The 19,500-nt window shown below is 37.6% G+C and overlaps 1 protein-coding gene across 3 annotated transcripts in view; it reads left to right on the plus strand.

The window, feature by feature from the left end:
• Positions 1-19,500, plus strand: part of Cntnap5 (contactin associated protein family member 5) — a 771,818-nt gene that overhangs the window by 606,135 nt on the left and 146,183 nt on the right. For 2 of the 3 annotated variants that reach the window (XM_077798231.1, XM_026402894.2), the window contains exon 14: positions 8,034-8,190. In XM_077798231.1, coding sequence (XP_077654357.1) covers positions 8,034-8,190 — 157 coding nt within the window. The remainder of the gene's footprint in view (positions 1-8,033; positions 8,191-19,500) is intronic. The other variant, XM_026402896.2, reaches the window with a different exon arrangement.

A 19,500-nucleotide genomic window follows, 5' to 3' on the forward strand; every position in this document is an offset into this window, starting at 1 on the left:
AACACAGTTTGTAGGTGTAGAAACATCATTATTTCAAATAGTTTCTTCCTAGAGATACTGAAGTGAACTATCAGATTCCCTCTGTAATTCCCCCATAGCACTGTTTGCTGAAGTCCTCCTCAACGTGGAGCCTCCATGAGACCTTTCCCAGGACTCCTGAGGAAAGTTAGCTTCTTCCTCTGAACTTGCCTAGCATTTTATTAACTACTCTGCTTGGAGCTTATCTCGCTCTGCTTCGAACCACTCACAGCTATGCACATGACCTTCTCCCCCTAAATGTTATGAGCTTCTTGAGGGTAACAAAATTCTATTAAAGTTTATATCATGGATAGGTCACATCATGACCTTTACACAGCATGGAATTAAGCAATCATTGAATGTAATGATAATATAATCTATATCATTTTATTATTTATAGTATTTTATGAATCATTTACTACAGTTAATTCATATGAAACCTTTGGTCTTGCATTATTTGGTGCGTAGAAGCTGTTATAAGAAGTCCAAGATTTGGTTTAACCAGGTTATAGTGAAATGACCAGCCATGAAATTGTTTCTCCATACTTCCAAGTGAATCAATGGGTGGGAGACACGGAGATTCAGAAAGATGAGGCCAGACCATCACCACTGGGAAAACACACACACACACACACACACACACACACACACACACACACACACACACATCACAGAGACAACCAAGAACAGTGCTTGAAGGAGGTAAGAGAAAGGCATGAAATTAAAGATTATAAGGCCAATACTTTGTACTGAGTTGGAAATAGAATTGTAAGAATGTGGGTAGGAATAGTAGAAGGTGTTAGGGGTGACCTGACTTCCATGGATGGGTAGGAAGTCAGAGGAGAGATGGGTAAAAACAGCTGATGCTTCCTTTAATATTTCTTCTCCACCTGTTTGACTCCTTATTTACACTCTTAACTAAATCACAAAACACCTTGAAAGTAGGACTGTCATTGATCTTTATGTTTCTTTACAATCTGTATAGATTCCTTTTTACCTGCTTATATCCAATGTGTTTTGTGTCAGTTATTGACACAGTAATGCTATAACCCGTCACCAGAGCTCAGTGACATGCAGTGCTCAATCCTTTTCCTCAGGCTCACAATCCTGGGCGTCCGTTGGACTTCCATTGCCACACCCTAGGGTCCATGCTGGAGAAGCCAAACCATCTGAATATGTTTCTATGGTTACAGAGAAGCTTGTCCAGAGGCAGGGGAATGTGCATTCCTCTTCAGGTCTAGACTCTACCTGACCTGCTGTCACCTCTGCCCACATTCCATGGGGTGAAACAGGAAGCAAAACCAAACCAAACATTGATGGGGCAGGACTGTCTACTGTGCCCATGAACCCAGTGTCACAGATTTGCTGATTAATGTAGACCCATTAAAGCTTTAAATCTGTAAAAGCTAAACTCCTTTTTATTGGCATACTGTATTTACCCAAAAGTAAGGTGATGAGCCTATGTTACTTCTAAACTTAAAAGTGTAATAAAGGAAAACAATGACAATAATAGTTCAACATAGTAGCACCGTTCCCCTATCTACAGAAGTTTTCAGATCCACTCTGGCTTTGTTTGAAATGATGCTTGGACTGTTCCTAGCAATGGGAACAGGCCAAATTCTCTTGGCTGTTGAGAGGCTATTGTGTTTACTGTTTCCCAGGTTGTCAGGACTTTAACAATTGCAAGATTAAACAGGGATCTCCACTTTGGATTCTGTTTAATAGCTCCTCATGATGAAGCCATAAAATTGTGCAACTAACCTGGTTAATGAATTATCCTGAATTTCTACTTTTTTGAATATATTTTTTTAGTTGTAGACTAACATAATACCTTTATTTATTTATTTATTTTTAATGTGGTGCTGAGGATTGAACCCAGTGCCTCACATGTGCTAAGCAAGCACTCTGCCACTGAGCCACCACCCCAGCCCCTATCTTCAATTTCTTATGTGAGGAAAAGCACAATTGAACTAAGCATGTATAAATTTGTCTTATTTTTCCTTTTATAAAACATATTGAGTTTTCTTCTCTCCTAGAATTATTTCCCTATAAATATCATATACAAGTTCCAAAGAGGAAACACTAGAGGCGGTATGGAATGCCTATGTACTCATTAGCAAAACTTCCTGACTTGACCTTTACTAAGACTTTAAATTCAGGCCTAACATTTTTTTTCTGAAATTGTTCATAAAGGAGGAGACATGGGCTCAAATTTCCAAGTTAATAAGTGAATATGCAACTTTCTTTCTCCGTTTTTCTCCACTTTCCTCCTCCTCCTCCTCCTCCTCCTCCTCCTCCTCCTCCTCCTCCTCCTCCTCCTCCTCCTCCTCCTCCTCCTCCTCCTCCTCCTCCTCCTCTTCTTCTTCTTCTTCTTCTTCTTCTTCTTCTTCTTCTTCTTCTTCTTCTTTTCTCTCTCTCTCTCTCACTCAACACACACACATACACACACACACACACACACACACACACACACACACACCAAAAAAAAACACTTAAATTTTGCCAAACTTAAATTTCTTTTACAAGATACCATACAATATGCAGTATTATCTTTATATCTATCATCCTTTGACTAACTGTTGAGAGTTCTTTTCTAAGTTTACATTGCATGATTTTTTATTGAGGGTTGTCAGATAAATGGTAACCTATGATTGGTAATCCAAATGGAAAGTAAAGTACATCCCAAAGTTTCTGCAATGGGGACAGAGATCCAGAGTGTGCAGGCCTTTGAACTGCACCTGTGCACTGATAGAGAGGGAAAGAAGCCCACAGTGTTTAAAAAAGCTAAGAAAACATCTCTGGAAATGAGATTTTATGAGCAAATTTGGGCCTACATATATATCTCCATCCAGTCAGCTCTTCCTTGTGGGTTAAATAATTGTCTTATAAAATTTTCTATTTTAGCTTCTCAAATATCCTAGCATTTAAAATTCACAGAATTAAAAAATTATGTGCATGTACAAATATGACATAACAATGCTCATTATTATGTATCATTATAATGCACCAATAAAAATATCAGATAATTCAGGTTCTAGGAAATGGATTTAAAAAAAGACTGAGCAACACTCAAAGAATAAAATTTGTATATGTATGTGTGTGCTTGTGTGCTTATTTTTATCTTTTATTTTTATTTTAACTAACATATACTAATTGCATGCATTATGGGATTCAGTGTGATATATCCTTACAGGCACGCAGCAAGCACTGGTCAAATGTCACCTTCTGTTATCCTTCATCTTTCCCAGACCTCCACACTTTTTTCAACCTCTATTAATCACTCTTGTACATTCAGGTTGACTTTTTTTTTTTCCTTTCTACTTTCACATTTGAGAGGAAACAGGCAGTACATATCTTTCTGGGTCTGGCTTATTTCATTTAAAATAATGTATAGATCTGATTCAACTATCCCACTTCTGACTATATATCAAAAGGTAATGAAATCTGCATACTAACTATGTAATCTGAATTTCCCAGACCTTATTTGTATACATGAAGTTATATAATAATAATGATTCTAAATGTATAAAAGTAATACAAATTAATGCAATTCCTCAGGTTTCTTTTCCATATCCTATGTTCTGGGGTCCTTACCTTCCTCCAAGATCTTTAAGGTAGTTCCTAGGAGATCCTGGTGTGCTCTCCTAGGTAATCCTTTCCTGGTTTTCATCTGGACTCTTTAGAGGAAGTTTTTGTGGTATATAGCTGCTGCAGCTGTGCATGGGAAGTAAAACTGTCCCCTGGCTAAGGAGCTGGCCTGTAAAATTGCAGGGCCTCAGGACCTGTGATCAAAACGCATCCTGCATGTTTCTTTTACTGTGAACTATGTTGCATGAATGCAGCTGTGGGGTGAATTGATTTGTTCGTTTCCCATTCTGCTTCCTTTCAAAGCAGAATGGCTTCCTGATTGTCAAAGTAAAATTGTTGTTTGCCCTTACCCCACTTTTCAGAGTCTGTTGTTTCCTTAGAAATATCTGTAAAGGTAGACACTTTTATAAGTAATCTCATTTTACTGAAAAGAAAAAAAAAGAAAACCTGAGATTTCAGAGGTTTAATGGATACTGCTGGTTATCGGTGATGAGTTATCTGACATGTTGAAGTTTAAACATTAGAGAAGCACGCCAAGGCAAGCATATAAAGCCGGGTTTATTTAAAAAGGGGTAACATAGACTTCTCCTGGGAGGGAGAAGGGAGCCATAGCTGGTATCCTGGTATCCCCGGAAGTGAGGTGTTCTGCCCTTTTTATATGTCCTAGGATTCCTTTGTTCTCTTGCCTCTCCCCCCCCCCCCGCCCCCATCTTTCTTCTTCCCGCATGTGTGACTAGGCCCAGGAATGATTGGTGGGGTGGCCAAAAGGTGGGAAACAGGTGGGCTGAAGGGAGAAGGGCAAGATGATACAGCTCAGAACACATTATCAACCTTAAGCTCCCTGGAGGGAGGAGCAATTCCTGGGACAGGTTACCTTGGCAACAGGTTGGAGCAGGGGCAGGTTCTGGATAAGGGTGGAGGAAGGGCTCTGAGGGAATAAACATTTCAATTCCTCAGGGGACAGTCTCCAACATCCCAGGACTTATTCAAAACTGGCCTGACTTGATCTGAACTGAGTCAATTTATCTATCTATACTGACTGCCTGTCTAATTCCGGCTTCATAATCACGTCACCTATGAACATTTCTTTACTGCCTAATACATAAACATTTTGGAGCATGTTATTAGATCCAAACCACAATGGTCTTGGATTTTAGAAAATGCTTTGATTTTTATTTTAGGTTGCCCATTTCCTTTGTCTGTGATGCACTTTGGTCAGTGGCCACATGTGACTTTTCCAGTGCCTTCAGGTTTTGCTCATAGTTTGTCTCAGGTGAAGTCTCCCCTGACCATTTTCACTAAATATCGAAAACCTCCCTTTTTCATAGTATGCTCTACTTCCCTAGTCTGCTCTATTTTTCTATACTTTTTATTCTTTCTAAATACTAAGTTATTTAATTATTATTATTATTGTACATTTTCTCTTATTTGAATAAAGCTCTGTGGAAGTATGCACTGTTTATTTGTTTCTTTGTTTTGGTTTGTTTTGGTCAATGATGTTTCTAAGTGCTCAGAACAGTACCTGAAATATTGTAAAGTCCCAGTAAATATTCACTGAATAAAGTAATATCTTTTAAGTGCAATTTTTATAATTATGTTTTTTTTCTTTCCTTTGTGAAAGAAAATTTTGTAAGGAGAAAAACAAATCAATTTCTTCAGTGGTCAAAATTTGCGGTTAAGGCATAGAATGTTTTCCTGACTATATCATTAGAGTCATGAATTGAGGCAAATCAATTATCCTATTTGAGCCTCAGCTTCCGCATGTTTATGTTCTCTCCAGTCCTCTTCAGGGATGAGCTGGGACATCTGGGGGAAAAAATTCACCAACATCATTCATATATATGTAAAAAAAAAATGTTACTCTCTTTCCCTTCCTTTTTTTTTTCTTTGTTGACAGTCAATAGGTTAATACAATTTGTAACCTTGAAGCCAATTGCTAGAGTTTAGGAGAGGACTGTTGAGCCTCAGTGGTACAAGACATTAATACATTCAAAACAAAACAGGCTTGAGAAGCTTATAGAACTTCTAGGCAGGGTAAAATACCAAATAAGGATTGTAAAGCCTCTAGAAGCAACATATTCATGGTAAGTTGCGTACAAATTGCTTGTTCAGAAAATTATACCATTGATAACAGGACTGTTAATGTGCTTACCCTTTGGGATAGTTTATAAATAGAAAAAAAAAAATCCATGATGACACTGAGCTTGACTATTTAGTCTAGATTCTATGTTCTTAAAAGGAGATCTCTGGGTAGTGCTGAAAAGAGAAAGGGGTTAAGCGGTTTCTTCCCTTTCTTAGACTCAAGCCCCACTGGTGAATGCATACAAAATAGGAAATCCTTTGCCCAAGTATTATGTTACTTGGACTCACACAATGGAACCATCTACCCAAGCTTCCTATTGAAAGTGCTGTATTTGCTAGATACACCCATCAGCCCTCCAAGCCACATCAGTGAGTGGGGATTTAAGGAGAAACCAATTCATTTGAAGTACTTAACAGTGACTTATAATTACTTGGAATTAGGGAAAATGGATTTATGTCATTTAGAATTATTATTAAGAAGGATACTGCTTCCCCAAATATCTGTAACTGCTATTCTAGCTCAGATGATTATAAAGGGGTGTATACTATTTTAGATTGGTACAACATTATGTTGGGGCTAATACAGACTTTCAGACTGTCTGCTGTGAAGTAGCACTCCTAAAATAATTCTGCTTTTAATAGAATCTTCCTCATGTTCTTCGCATGTTTTACAAATTGTGGAAAGCTCTGGGGTGGCCTCCTCCTTGACTTGACACAGTAGCTTCCATGAGAACCTTAGCCATGAGGACAACTAAAAGAAAGTTGGTACTGTTTATATATTGCGGTTATTTGTAAATGAGAACCTACTGCACAATAAAACCTAATAGCCTCCTCAAACAAGTGTTATTATTCTACTTTTAAATGATGAATCATGAAAAACAGTCTTTAATAAATATTTCCTTCACTTTTTAAATAGCACATTATAAGCATCTTTTGTATACCGAACAGAAACACAACAGTGGTTATCAAAGGGAGCCCAGGCAGGACACCTTTCAGCCTAATGTAAAACATCTCCATCTCAATCTACACCTGTTGTTTAGGATACACTGTAATTTTCTTAATGGTAATACTACGCTACTGAAACATTCTTAATCATGAAAAGAATATTTAACAGGTTTTAATACATTCAAATTTGTAAAGAAAAAAATGAGAGCAAAACTCAGGAATGGTTTGCTATTAACTATGTGAACTGGAAATTGTATGTAGCATACCCATTTTTGTGGGTTAAACACATTTCGTGGGTTTCTTCAAACTGAGAAGGACATTTTCTTCTCAGTTGTATGAGAATATGGCCTTCAAAAGGTTTTATTTGCTCTACATATTATTGGCTTTCCTGATGCTTATGGTTTTTATTTGTTTGTGGGGAATTAGACCCAGGGTCACTTAACCACTGAGCCACATCCTCAGCCATTTTTGTATTTTATTTAAAGACAGGGTCTTTCTGAGTTGCTGAGGCTGGCTTTGAATTCATGTTTCTTCTGTCTCAGCCTCCTGAGCCTCTGGGATGGCAGGCATGTGTCACTGCCCCTATCTGATGGGTTTTCTCCAAACCTATAAACATGAAATTTCATGACTAATCTTAAAAAAAAAAAAATCAAAATATAAAGTCACCCTGGGGCTGTTCTTATGCTGACACAAGGCCATGGGAGGTAAGTCAGGACCCCTTTCCTGAACCAACATTCCTTTTTCTCAGGCTCCACATTCCTCATTGTCTAACAGAGGCAGAGAACAAAGGTCAGACTCCTTCTGGCCCTGGTGATGGTGGTGCTTTTGTCTTTGGTACTTTTTTAAAGGAATTTTTAAAATTCATATATAATGTTTTGTGTTTGGTTTATGTCAACGCATGTCCAATTCACTCAATTATGATTCCTTACTGATATCATAGGAACCTGAATTTGTGGCCCTGCCTCTTGAGAGTTGTCACTAAACAATATTCAAACAGTTTTGATGCAAATATGATTTGTATGTTCATATATGTGTGTGCATACATACATATATACATTTATGTATATAGAGAGAGAGACAGAAAAAAAAGGCAGGAAAAAAAGAGGAAAGGAAGAAAGAGGGGGAAAAAGAAGGGAAATAAAGAGGAAGGAAGGAAGGAAGGAAGAGGAAAAAGGAAAGAAAAGAGGAAGGAAGGAAAAAAGAAAAGAAAGCAGAGAGATGAGACATATATATATATGGTGAATCATGACAAACCCTCTCCAAAAAGTATTTCCTTCCTTTTTAATGTGGGTGTACACATACAACCCAAATTCCTTGAGACATTTTCTTCTAAGTTCTATGATTTCCTGTGCTCTGCTTCAACCTTATGTCCCTAAGCTGTGAACTCTCTTGTCTTTCAGATGGAACGCCATTTACCTGGTGGATCGGGCGGTCCAATGAAAGGCATCCTTACTGGGGAGGGTCTCTTCCCGGAGTCCAGCAGTGTGGTTGTGGCCTGGAAGAGAGTTGCCTGGACATTCGACATTTTTGCAATTGTGATGCTGACAAGGATGAATGGTAATGAGAATTGCCATCTTTCTACAGTTGTGGAGGAAGCACATTAATTGATGCATGAAATTTCCCCAAAGAGAGAACGATGTGGATTAGAGATTCAATAAGAACCCAGGCCCCATGATATTTGTGATTGTTTTTAATTTTGAAAATAGCTAGTTGTGATATTTACAGGACTACTACTGAGGTTTGTGACATGAAGGCATACGGTTACAACATTGCCTGTCTTCTTGTATTTGGAATCTTGCATTTCAAACCAAAGGAATGGAAAGCAATATTGAGCTATGCAATTGAGTCAATTATGGGTGGAATATAGGTTTGGGTGAAGGAAGTGATGGGTTTGTAATGTGTAATTATATGGAAAGTTTCTCCTTTCTGTCACTGATTTTTTTAGTTCCTTTCGCCACCAACAAAAATATAGCAAATTCATATATATTGATCATCTAACTAACCTTCATAGTAGTCATTATATTCTGTAAGACTTTTTGGCTTTTCATTTTTAGGTTGAAAGAGGCTGGGAGGAGATAATTTATTTTTCCCAGGGTCATGCATGTTTATCACATAATAAATTCCAAATTTGAAGTTGGTCTATCTGTAGCGATAATATATCAAACTCTCCTAAAGTAAGTTAATTCTGTAAACTGTAGTCGCGTTTTAAGTTTTCATGCCCATTAAACTATGTTTCCTTCGTCCTCCAGCTGAATTGTTTGCTTTCCACTGTATTAGCTATGAAAATATGCACAGAGCATTTCCACATACCCTTTGGTATTGACTGAATTTAAGGCATTCTTTGGTTTTGGATTATGCAATTTTGCTTGCCTCATCAAATGCAGCTCAATCACATTTAAGAATCCTTATGTCAAGCTGCTCTCTGCCCAGATAAAATTTCTTTTTGGAACAGTAATTTTCTTTCACTGTTCAAATTGTTACCAGCAGGGACTGCTGCAAACAAAATGTCAGGTTGAGTCTAAACCTCACTTCAGTGAGGAAAGGGCTGAGCATCTGGCTCCATTGGGTTGCATATGATATGGATAACCACTTCAGAACACCACAGGGCTGCTCTCTTACGGCAAGTTTCCTAACTGTCTTCTCCTTACCCTATTTTCTTCATATGGAGAGAATCAGATGAAGTTGACTGCACGTACAATGGCCCTCTGGTTTTCTTAGGACCTCTACTTTACCCACAGTAAATTCTCTGATAGCATTGTGAAAACCTACAAAAAATATAAGTTGTGTCCTGGATTGTGACTGTATCTCTGTTAACATTATACCACTCAAGACCAGCTCATGAGGCAGTAGACACCTGATGTGTAGTTGGTGGAACACATAAACTTTAAATATCTTTGGAGAGGAGGAATCACCACAAAAAAATGTCTTCTACAAGCATGGGAGTTACGTGTGATAAATGGTAGAGGGCTGTGTTTGCCAGGAAAACATATTCAAGTTCTCCATTCCCAGCAGCTTGGATTCAGTCATCTCTTTGATTCATAAGTTCAGCTTCACTGTGCATGATATTAGATATTATCTATAGATTTATAGGCTTCAATGGAAACACCTTCACTTCCTGGTGTATAATTAGAGAAGTTGATGTAAGAGGTAGGATGCAAGATGAAAGTCATTGATAAAGGGAAGTGTTTCTCCTTTGATGGGTTTTCCTACTGCGCACTGTTGAGAAACTCCCCTTTTAGGGAACAACAGGCCAGTGCTTAATTTACTGCACATTGAAGGGCAGTGGGGACAATGGTATCATTCACTTAATATGGTTGTTACTCTATACTCACTTCTCTGGAACATTCTACTTTCATGACTTCTACTAAGATTCCAGTCTGTCCCTCCTCTGATCTGCTCATTAGTTCATGAACCTCTGAACTCCCTCATGTGTTGCTTTGTCTTCATCATCTAGACTGTGCTCAGAGGGACATGATTTCCTCAATCTCTTGGGCCAGCACATCTTTAGCACCTTAGAGATTATTGCACATCTCACCACCCTTTCTACTTCCTTTAGAGGCATGCAAAAATCCCACCCTGTTCCTCCTTCTGGGTCCAGCAACCTCTACTAGATTATCAGAAGTCATTATGAGATATGGGTCTTGTTAACCAGCCAACTTTCCAAGAATCAGGAGAGGAGAACTAACTTTCCCTTCAGAACATTGTGTGCCTTATCCACAGGGGTTCCTGTGGAACCTGTGGTGGCCAAGTCTAGGTGGGAAAAGACCAAGTGCATTTCATCATTCTCATGAAAACACAAAGGCTGAGATTCCAACTCAACTCTTTTAGGTTTTATCCATTGTCTAAGGATACATGATTTTGGGGAATAACTTTTTATATGAGCAACTGTATGTTTTATGCCATGTGGTATTTTTTTTTTTTTTTTTTTTTTTGCTTATTTACGAAGTCTCCCTTCTGTGCCAGCCATCTAGAAGAATATGCAAGTTAGTGTTATACAGGAAGGAGGAACCTCTGTGTGCTGAGACAGAGTAATGTGAAAAAAGTATGAAAACCACTATTTCCCCAAAACGTGGGCTCATTGATATAGTTGTTGCATAGTTTCATATGGAGAATCTACAGGGGATGAAGCATCTACATGGGATGAAGCTAGGAAAGAAGGTTGAATCCAGATCATGAAGCAAGCTCCTTCTGTGGGAAATATCAATGAGCTAGCTCTGTCAGCATAGGGATTGAGGACATGCAATATGCATTCAGACACAGCACCTGGTAGAACCTTGTGTAAATGCATTCATTTTTTTATGTATCCGATTCCATTATTTATTGCAAAAAGGAAAAGTACAAAAGCTGATACTGTGGTGAAATGATTAATTAGGTTCAACATTCATCCAACATTATTCTTGACCAAATTACGGTCAAGATGCTTTTCCACATAAAATTTGGATTTTTATTTCAGATAGCATGTTCTTTTTAGCATTGCTGGTGTTCCGAGGGCATCTAATAAACCACAAATGGCTTTGCCTTGTAAAATTCCCTCGGAGTTTCTGATCTTGGAGAAAGTTAATCAGAACAGACTCGGGCAGACTTGGGCTAGTGTAGCACCTTCTAGAGAGCAGTTTAATATATTACAACTCCTAAATAATATTGTCCCTTAAAAATGCTATTACATGCTGAAGTGTTCTTAGTATTTGATGTACTGTTTCTGATATTTACATTTCAATATCCCTTGAGGTTGGTTTTATTATCATCTCCTTTACCCAGAAAAGGAAACTGAGGCTCAGGGATGATTAGTGGCATGGTTAAGGTCATTTGAGTAAGAGAACAAAAAATTGATATTTCAGCTGAATTCAAGGATTCTCCTATGGACTATAGGAAAGAAACTGCTAACATTGGGATTTCAATCATGGCTAGTCGGCGAAGATGCTGAGAGAATTCTCCCAGGATCTTTCAAATCACATCACTGCAGCATGCTTCTTCTTGCCATGTCAGATAGCTCATGGCACCTGGGGCGACTTCCAAGCCTCTGGTGATTGAGAATTCTTTGAACTGTTTCAATAAGCCTCTGTAATTGTATAACTTACCATCATATGTTCCAATGAGAACTAATTAATTAAGGAAAATTGATGTGTTCTCTAGGATTGGGTGAAAGTGAGAGATGTCAGTCAGATGGAGTGCCTGTGGACAGAAAAAGAGTTGCCCAATGGATATTTCTAGGAATATATTTGCTGCTTAAAGAAGTAGTATATTTCTTTTGGGTAAAAGGAAGCCCCAGTTAGATAAGTAAATCATGTGTACAGTTGTCCCTCGATATCTCCTGATTTTTGTTTTCAAGATTCACCCCTATAGCAAAATCCACAGATGCTCAAGTCACTTGTGTAAAGTGAAGTAGTACTTTGTATAGAACCTACACACATCCTTCCCTGTAATTTAAGTCATCACTACATTACTTACAGTGCCTAATACAATATAGATGCTATGTTAATAGTTGTTCTGTGTTGCTTAGGAAATACTGACAAAATTTTAAAAGACTGTTCTTGTTCAGTAGACACAATTAGAATTGAAACGTCTTTTCAATCTGTAGTGGGTTGGATCTGTGGTTGCCAAATCTGTGGCTATGAGGGCTGATTTTACCATGGAACTGATCTCTTAAGTGTTTCTATCTCAGCCTAAAAACGAAATAGGAAGGAAAAAGAGAAAGGAATGAAGAAACTTATAATATATAACAGTTTCACAGCTAATGACTGTTTGCAAGAGAACTTTTCTTTATTTAATTATCCAATTGATAGGAATCTTTCCAACTATGAGTTTGCTGAAGCAAGTACTTCAGACTGAGGAACCACACTGAGGTTAGGAAAGAAAATCCCAGTGACATCCTCAGCCTGCAGCCCTGGAGATAGCACAGAGCAGAGCTGGGCTGTGTGGGAGGTGAAATAATCTTCCAGGTGGAGGATGAAAAGCAGGGGTAGACAGCACTGGGGACGGCAGGTGGGAGGTGTACAGTGGAGCGGCTCCTTGGTGATGGTGACCTACAGCCTGATCAGGAGCTTTTTCATCCATTTCTCCAGGTTGAAAGACAGAAAAGCTCTCTTGCTTTGCAGCAGAGCATTCTTTCATTTGTTGTACAAGAAAGTGTAAAAGTTTTTATCTGATTTTTGAAAAAACTCTATTCTGTGCCTTTTGCCCTTAGTGTATCCTTGTACAGAGTGATATGATACAAACTAGGAAGAAAAAATGATATAGGGTTTAAATTCTATTCATCTGATAAGACAAGAAAGGAAACCTACTGGTCTTTTTCTTAAAGAACAGAATATTTTTAGGGGTCCTTTTTTTGTTTGTTTGTTTGTTTTCTTCAGTGTATGGAATCCTGGAGCTTTTGCCTTCTGTGTAGCCCTTGATTCTACTTCTCTGCCACAGAGCGATTATTTAATGAACGTTTCTGAAGCCATGAATGAAAGATGGGTGAATGGCTTCTGTTGGACATATTTTCACATCTTTTTCTTTTAGTAGGTCAGTCATGACCATTTTAGAATTCACTGATGTTTACTTTACTGTTAACCATTACTTATCTTTCACAGTCTCACAAGCAAGGTTTACCAAGTTTGACAAATGTTTTTGCTAGAGATTAATTATCTTTCACTATCAAAAGTAGTTATTTATCTTTTGGTGCCAGGGTTATTTCATTTAACATTACGAACTCCAAATCATGAATGGCAGGAATGTTTTATTTTTCCACGGTATACATGGCACACATTTTCTCTGCCCATTTTCCCATTGATGGACACTTAGGTTGTTTTCTAGTGTGGTATGTTAATTAACTTGATTTAGTCATTCCACAATTTATGCATATATTCAAACACTGTATTATACACTATGAATATACACATTTTTGTCAATTAAAATGATTTAATTTTTACAAAGTACTTAGAAGTGTTCATCCTCCTGCAAAAGATACCTGTTTATAACCTTTACTTTCAAATGGCCTTTCTCTTTGAAAGTCCATGTCTATTTCTAGTCCCAGACTTTGCCCTTCATAAGTGCCCTTCATTTTCTTCTCATGGGATTAAATGATATGACCCTGGATATACCCATGGGGGTTAGGATTTTGCTATTTCCTGGCCTAGGCTGTTCTTTGATCTCTCAAACCTTTGATTTCTTCAAAACTTCCAGGTCTGAGATCCCTAGGCTGGATGCAGTTAGGGTACCTCCTACCCGGTTGCATCCTGAGACAGGGCTCTGATCCTGAATCCTGAAAGGAAAGAAAACATCACCGCAGGGCATACTAAGGTTCTATCCTTTATTTAAAAATATAATAATAATATTGTCAAATCTCTACTGGTTGACTTTTATTATTTGTGACTTTGTTTGTGAGTCATTCTACTTTTTACTGAGCTTTGGAAGTGCTTTTCTCCCAAGTAGGTAGGAATTATGAAAGGATTATCTGAGTTGTTACTCACCCAGTCCCTTACTCACTTAAGTCCACTTAAGTCTAGCAATTCGATCAAGGCTCTTCGTCCTTGTATTGGAGATAAGTGTGCATGGCAAATGGTGGGTTGATCATGAATTAACTGCTGAATGAATGAGTGAGTGAATGGATGGGTGGTGGGGTACCTTCCTTTCCCCCCTTCTTCTCGTCTATGCTAAATCTACCCTCTACTTGTTAGTTTCTACCTGCTAGTTTAGACTTTAGCATTTTCCTCAGAGTACACATTCTGGGGTACTTGATAGTACCTTGTTTATACCGGTGTCCCCATGATTAGGCTTCAGAGTTTACAAAGAAGAATGTTTCAGAGTGTATAGGAATAGAGAGAGTAGAAAGGGCTTTGAACACTCAAGAGAAGAAGGAAAATATAAAGAAATGAATAACTAATAATCAGAGTTTGAAAAGTCAAAATCCTTATATCACCTCATTCTTTTGTAGAACTCTAGATGGAATAAAATAATCTATTTTGCCAAGATTAGTACTTAGGAGATAATTTTGTTGTTGTTGTTGTTGTTGTTGTTATTTTATGATGATACCATCTCATCATCTATAAGGAGAAAATATCCAATATGAGCAGCTTATGATTCAGGTATTCTGGAAAACAATATATAAGTATGGAATAGTCCTTTTTATTACTTGTAAGAAAGATGTAAACTGAGGTTTCTTTGCATCTTTTACCTTTCAATCTCTAAAAGGCCAGATTGTCTGTGAAGTCTCATATTTGAACAATTGGAAAGGTACATAATTAGAACACTGAGTCAATATTGACAATGAGTTTCACATTTATCTAGAATATTTTATACAACATTTTGATTTTGGACTATTATTTTATACAAAAATATTATAATATATACTTCAATATAATAAGGTCTTGGCTTCCATTTTAATTTACCTATTTATCACCAAGTTTATGGCATCACCTGGCTAATAGTAACTCTTACTCAAATCAGGATTAGAATCAGATGAATTGCTTGCCTCTTTTGTCTGTTCTGCAAGTTTGATTATAGTTGTCAGTTCTGCTCTACCACAATTTAAATAATGTATACAGGGATTTATTTTTCTGATTTTCTCAATGTTAGGAGTTTTTATCATCAAAGAAATATAATCTTATTATAAAATATTCAAGGTTTTTCAGGCATATTTGAATAAAATGTAGAAGCTCCCTACCACTTTGAGTCCTCATTTCTTCCCCATGTGCAGAATCTTGATCTTACAGAAAATACTTGGATGTATAAGATATTTATATATATAAATTTTTTCTATACTTGTAGCAGGTTTTTAAATATGTTTGTTCAGTTATTAGGGAGCAATTAAAACAGGTCTATCATTAGTTCAATATTTTAATTAAGATAAAATTATATATTATTCTGCAGATTGTTTTTTTCCAATCCCCCACCCCAAATATTGGAGATCTTTTTCTTGGTTTTATTAAATAAGCATGAAAATGAATGTACCATGTCCATTTTAATGGTATGGTTATTTAATTACTTATTTTTACTTATTTTTCCATGTCTTTGTGATGAACAACATTGGATTTGTGACTGATTTTTTCCTATTCCAAACAAGTTTAGAATAAAAAAAAATGATTTATGCTCTGTTTCTACTTTTCACATTATTATTATTGAGGAGTATCCCACCATAGAATTATCAGATAATGTACTTATTGACTTTGATAGGTTGGACCAAACTGCTGAAGGAACTTTGGTCTTCATATAGACTGCAGGTGAATCAGTACCCAGTGGGCTGCTCTGGCCCAGTGGAGGGAAATAGCCCCTTACCTGTGGAGGTAGTTACCATGGAGATATTCAGAACTCTGTAGAGTCAGAACACAGCCAAACAGGTAGTGGTGGTGGGGTGGGGGGAGATGTTTCTAACAACCTTGCTCTGAAAACTTGCTGGACTCCTTGGTCAAGTGTGGCTCCAGGGAACAGCTCTAAAGGGACAGTTCACTGCAGAGGCTATTGCTGAATCTGTTCCTCCTTGGTACCTTCTCTCTGCCTTTTTCATTTCTGCCTAGTGCTGCTTTCATAACCTGTGGTAATGCAGTTAGGTAATGACAAATAAATCCCATTGTCTCTGCATGTTTTTTTTTAAATATAAAGTCTTCATCATGTGCAAGAAAAAACTATTTTCTTTTTTGAAAATATCATGAGCTAATACATATAGTGCATTTATACAAACACAATCTTAACACCTCCCCATTTTTATTTTCTTTCTCTTTTTCTTGGTAGCCTGTCACTTTCTTGATACAAAATTAAAATAAACCTGTAAGTTGTACTTGGACAATCAAATTCCAGATTTGGTGCTTATTAATTGTAGAACCTAAATGATTTAGCCTTTCTTAGCTTCAGGTTCTTATTTTATTAAAAAAGAAAAAAAATAGAGAGGCGGGGGATAACTATCCTCTAGAGAGTCTTGGCTGAATTAGTAATAATTTGTGTATCTAGCAGACATGGCATGCAGTCAGTTCTGAAAAAAAAAAAATGTATGTCATCACATTTGTTATTATTTTCTTGATTTTCAGAGTATTATAAATAAGCTATAAGTGGAATTATTGAGTTCTAGATTTTAAATTACTCTCTAAAACATGTACATATACATGCATGCAATAAGATAAATAACATAAAGGAAGCAATAGTATACCTTCACAAACTTCATTCACTCATCAAATTTGGGGTAAAGAAATAATACCGAGGAACTTTCTTGGCAAAATGGGAATTCTTTCTGAAAGTTTCTTGGTAAAAATCAGCATGTAATAGATGGGTCTGCCTTGCGTGGAAATAAGCCAAAAGATTGCTTGTAAATGTGTAACTGAAGAGTTTGTGGACTCGCAGAATTCTTGCCAAGGTGACCCAGGTGTAATCTCAGGGAGTGCAGGGCTGGAAAATGATTGCAAATTAGTAAACTGAAACCTAATCAATTGACTTGTATCTCATGTGGAGAAAGCCTGTGTGAACAGAATGGAGATGGTCAGCCCAAAACCCACCAAGGACAGCTCAAGGACTCGGGTCCTGGTGTTGTACTTTCAGCACTGTCTAAACAAGGCAGAGACTAAATGTAAATATACCCAGGGGACAGTGAAGGCACAGAATAACATGGTACTTATTGGTGTACAAATCTTGGCTCACTCCAAATGGCTACTCCATTTGCAAATGATGTTGAATTTTGTCACCCCTCTGAATCTCAGTTTTCTCTCCTGCACAACAAGATAATTATTATAAAATTCATCACAGGATTTTTCCTCACAATTAAGTGAGATCATGGATAAAACTTTATATCCAATGGCCAGGGAAATGGAGTGGCAACCCTCACACTCAATTCAGAGATATGAGGTCTGCAACTGAACCCCCAAGCCATCTTTATGTTCCAAGAATAGCAGTGCTAAACTTTATCTAGTAATGACTCCAACTTTTAGATGATTTTCTTCAGAAAGAACTCCTCTCTAAAAAAGGCAAAATGATCTCAAATGGTATCTTATTATTTACTTTGCTAAATATTTTAAAGTTCAGGACTGGGAGTAGCTCAGTGGTAGAGCGCTTGCTTATTATGCATGAGTCCCTGGGTTCAATATGGCACCACCAAAAAAAAAAAAAAATTGTGTGTGTGTGTCTGTGTGTGTGTGTACCAAGTATGAAGGCAATAATGTAAAATAATACAACAAGGTGAAGGGGAGAGAGGCTGATATGTTGCATGATCATTAGCAATTTAAAGGGAGACATTTCATTGGTTAAAAAGAGGAAAGGATAATTATTTAGGTTGAGGAGGAAGAGAGATTAGGGATAAAAAGAGATAAAGGGGGCTGGGATTGTGGCTTAGTGGTAGAGCACTCACAAAGCAATGTTCAAGGCACTGTGTTCGATCCTCAGCACCACATAAAAAAATAAATAAATAAAATAAGTCTATTGTGTCCAACTACAACTAAAAGAAAAATCTTCAAAAAAAAAAAAAATAGGGGCCTGGGTTGTGACTCAGAGGTCGAACTCTTGCCTGGCACATGTGGGGTTCTGGGTTCGATCCTCAGCACCACATAAAAATAAAATAAAGATATTGTGTTCAACTACAACTAAAACAAAATATTTTTAAAAAATTAGAGCGATAAAGGAGAGAATGCAGATACTTATATAAAAAATGGTTGGACCCTGAAGAGAAAAGGAGAAAGAGAAGTAACTGGATTGAGAGGTAGATTTAAGGAAGCCAAAGCATATGAACAGAAAGAGATGGGTAAAAGGGAGAAATTGAAGGTGGGAAATATAAGGATAGAGAGCTATTAAAGGAGAAATTGAACTGAGAAAACAGGAGAAGATGGGACTCAAAATGCAGGATTATCCAGGGTTGAACCCCTAAAACCATAAGAAAGCCAAGGAAGCAAGTCACTTTGGGAACAGATGCTCTAATAATTTAGGCATCCTTGCATATAGTTGAGCTTACTTTATATATAATATCTACCCATTTCCAATGGGAAAAATAATTATATGCACTCCACCAGGCGACCAGCACACTGGTTTCATTAAAGAGGTTTGTGGCATAGAAGTTAACTAGTGAGATCAAAATAAAACACACAGACTCGATTACCTTTTTCTATGACCAGGTCCGAGACGGCTCTCACCTCTCTGGCTCTCACCTCGAACCATCCGGTGGGGCAGCAAGGCTTACTCAGGGCTAGCAGGAGAGAGAGAGAGAGAGAGAGAGAGAGAGAGCACGCCAGGGAGTGGTCTTTTATTGGGGAACAAGAAATTCAGGGGAAAATTCCATCCAAAGAAGGTCAAGGGGGGCAGCATTCCAAGGTCAGGGTCAGTGATTGGCCTCAGGGTCAGTGGTCAGTCACACCCCCACACGGACAGGCTCTCGCACCTGGAGAAGGTGGGGATAGCTCTGACACAGTTTGGCCAGAACGCCTCACACCCAATCCGGGAGGTGCCCAATCACATGCGAGAATGGCTTCCCACAATACACACAAGTCAATTTGTTAACAAACATCATTGTATATAATAATATATATATATGTAAAAATTAAATATATAAGAAGGAATTTAGGGCAGAGAAGGAAGACAGGATGCAGAACATTTGGGAACATTTTTGAGGAGGAACTGAATTTGAGTATGGCAAAATTTTTAGAGTTGAAGAAAAGAACTGATTTATTCCAGGGAATGAGTGAGATGGGTATGGAGTCATTTGCATCTAAGTGATGTTGAATCACAAGTGTGTGTGCTCCACAATCCAATGGTTTTGACTTTTAATCTGCTTGCTTCCTGACTAGGACTGATGAGTCTAGAAAGGCATATATTTATGGCACTACTGGTTGTTCCTTTCAAATCTGTGAATCCAGAGTATGTTCAGCAAATGATGCCTCCACGATTTTTCATCAGTGACACTATTTTTAAATCAGTTTC

The sequence above is a fragment of the Urocitellus parryii genome, chromosome 1 (assembly GCF_045843805.1).
Source record: "Urocitellus parryii isolate mUroPar1 chromosome 1, mUroPar1.hap1, whole genome shotgun sequence".
NCBI lineage: Eukaryota > Metazoa > Chordata > Mammalia > Rodentia > Sciuridae > Urocitellus > Urocitellus parryii.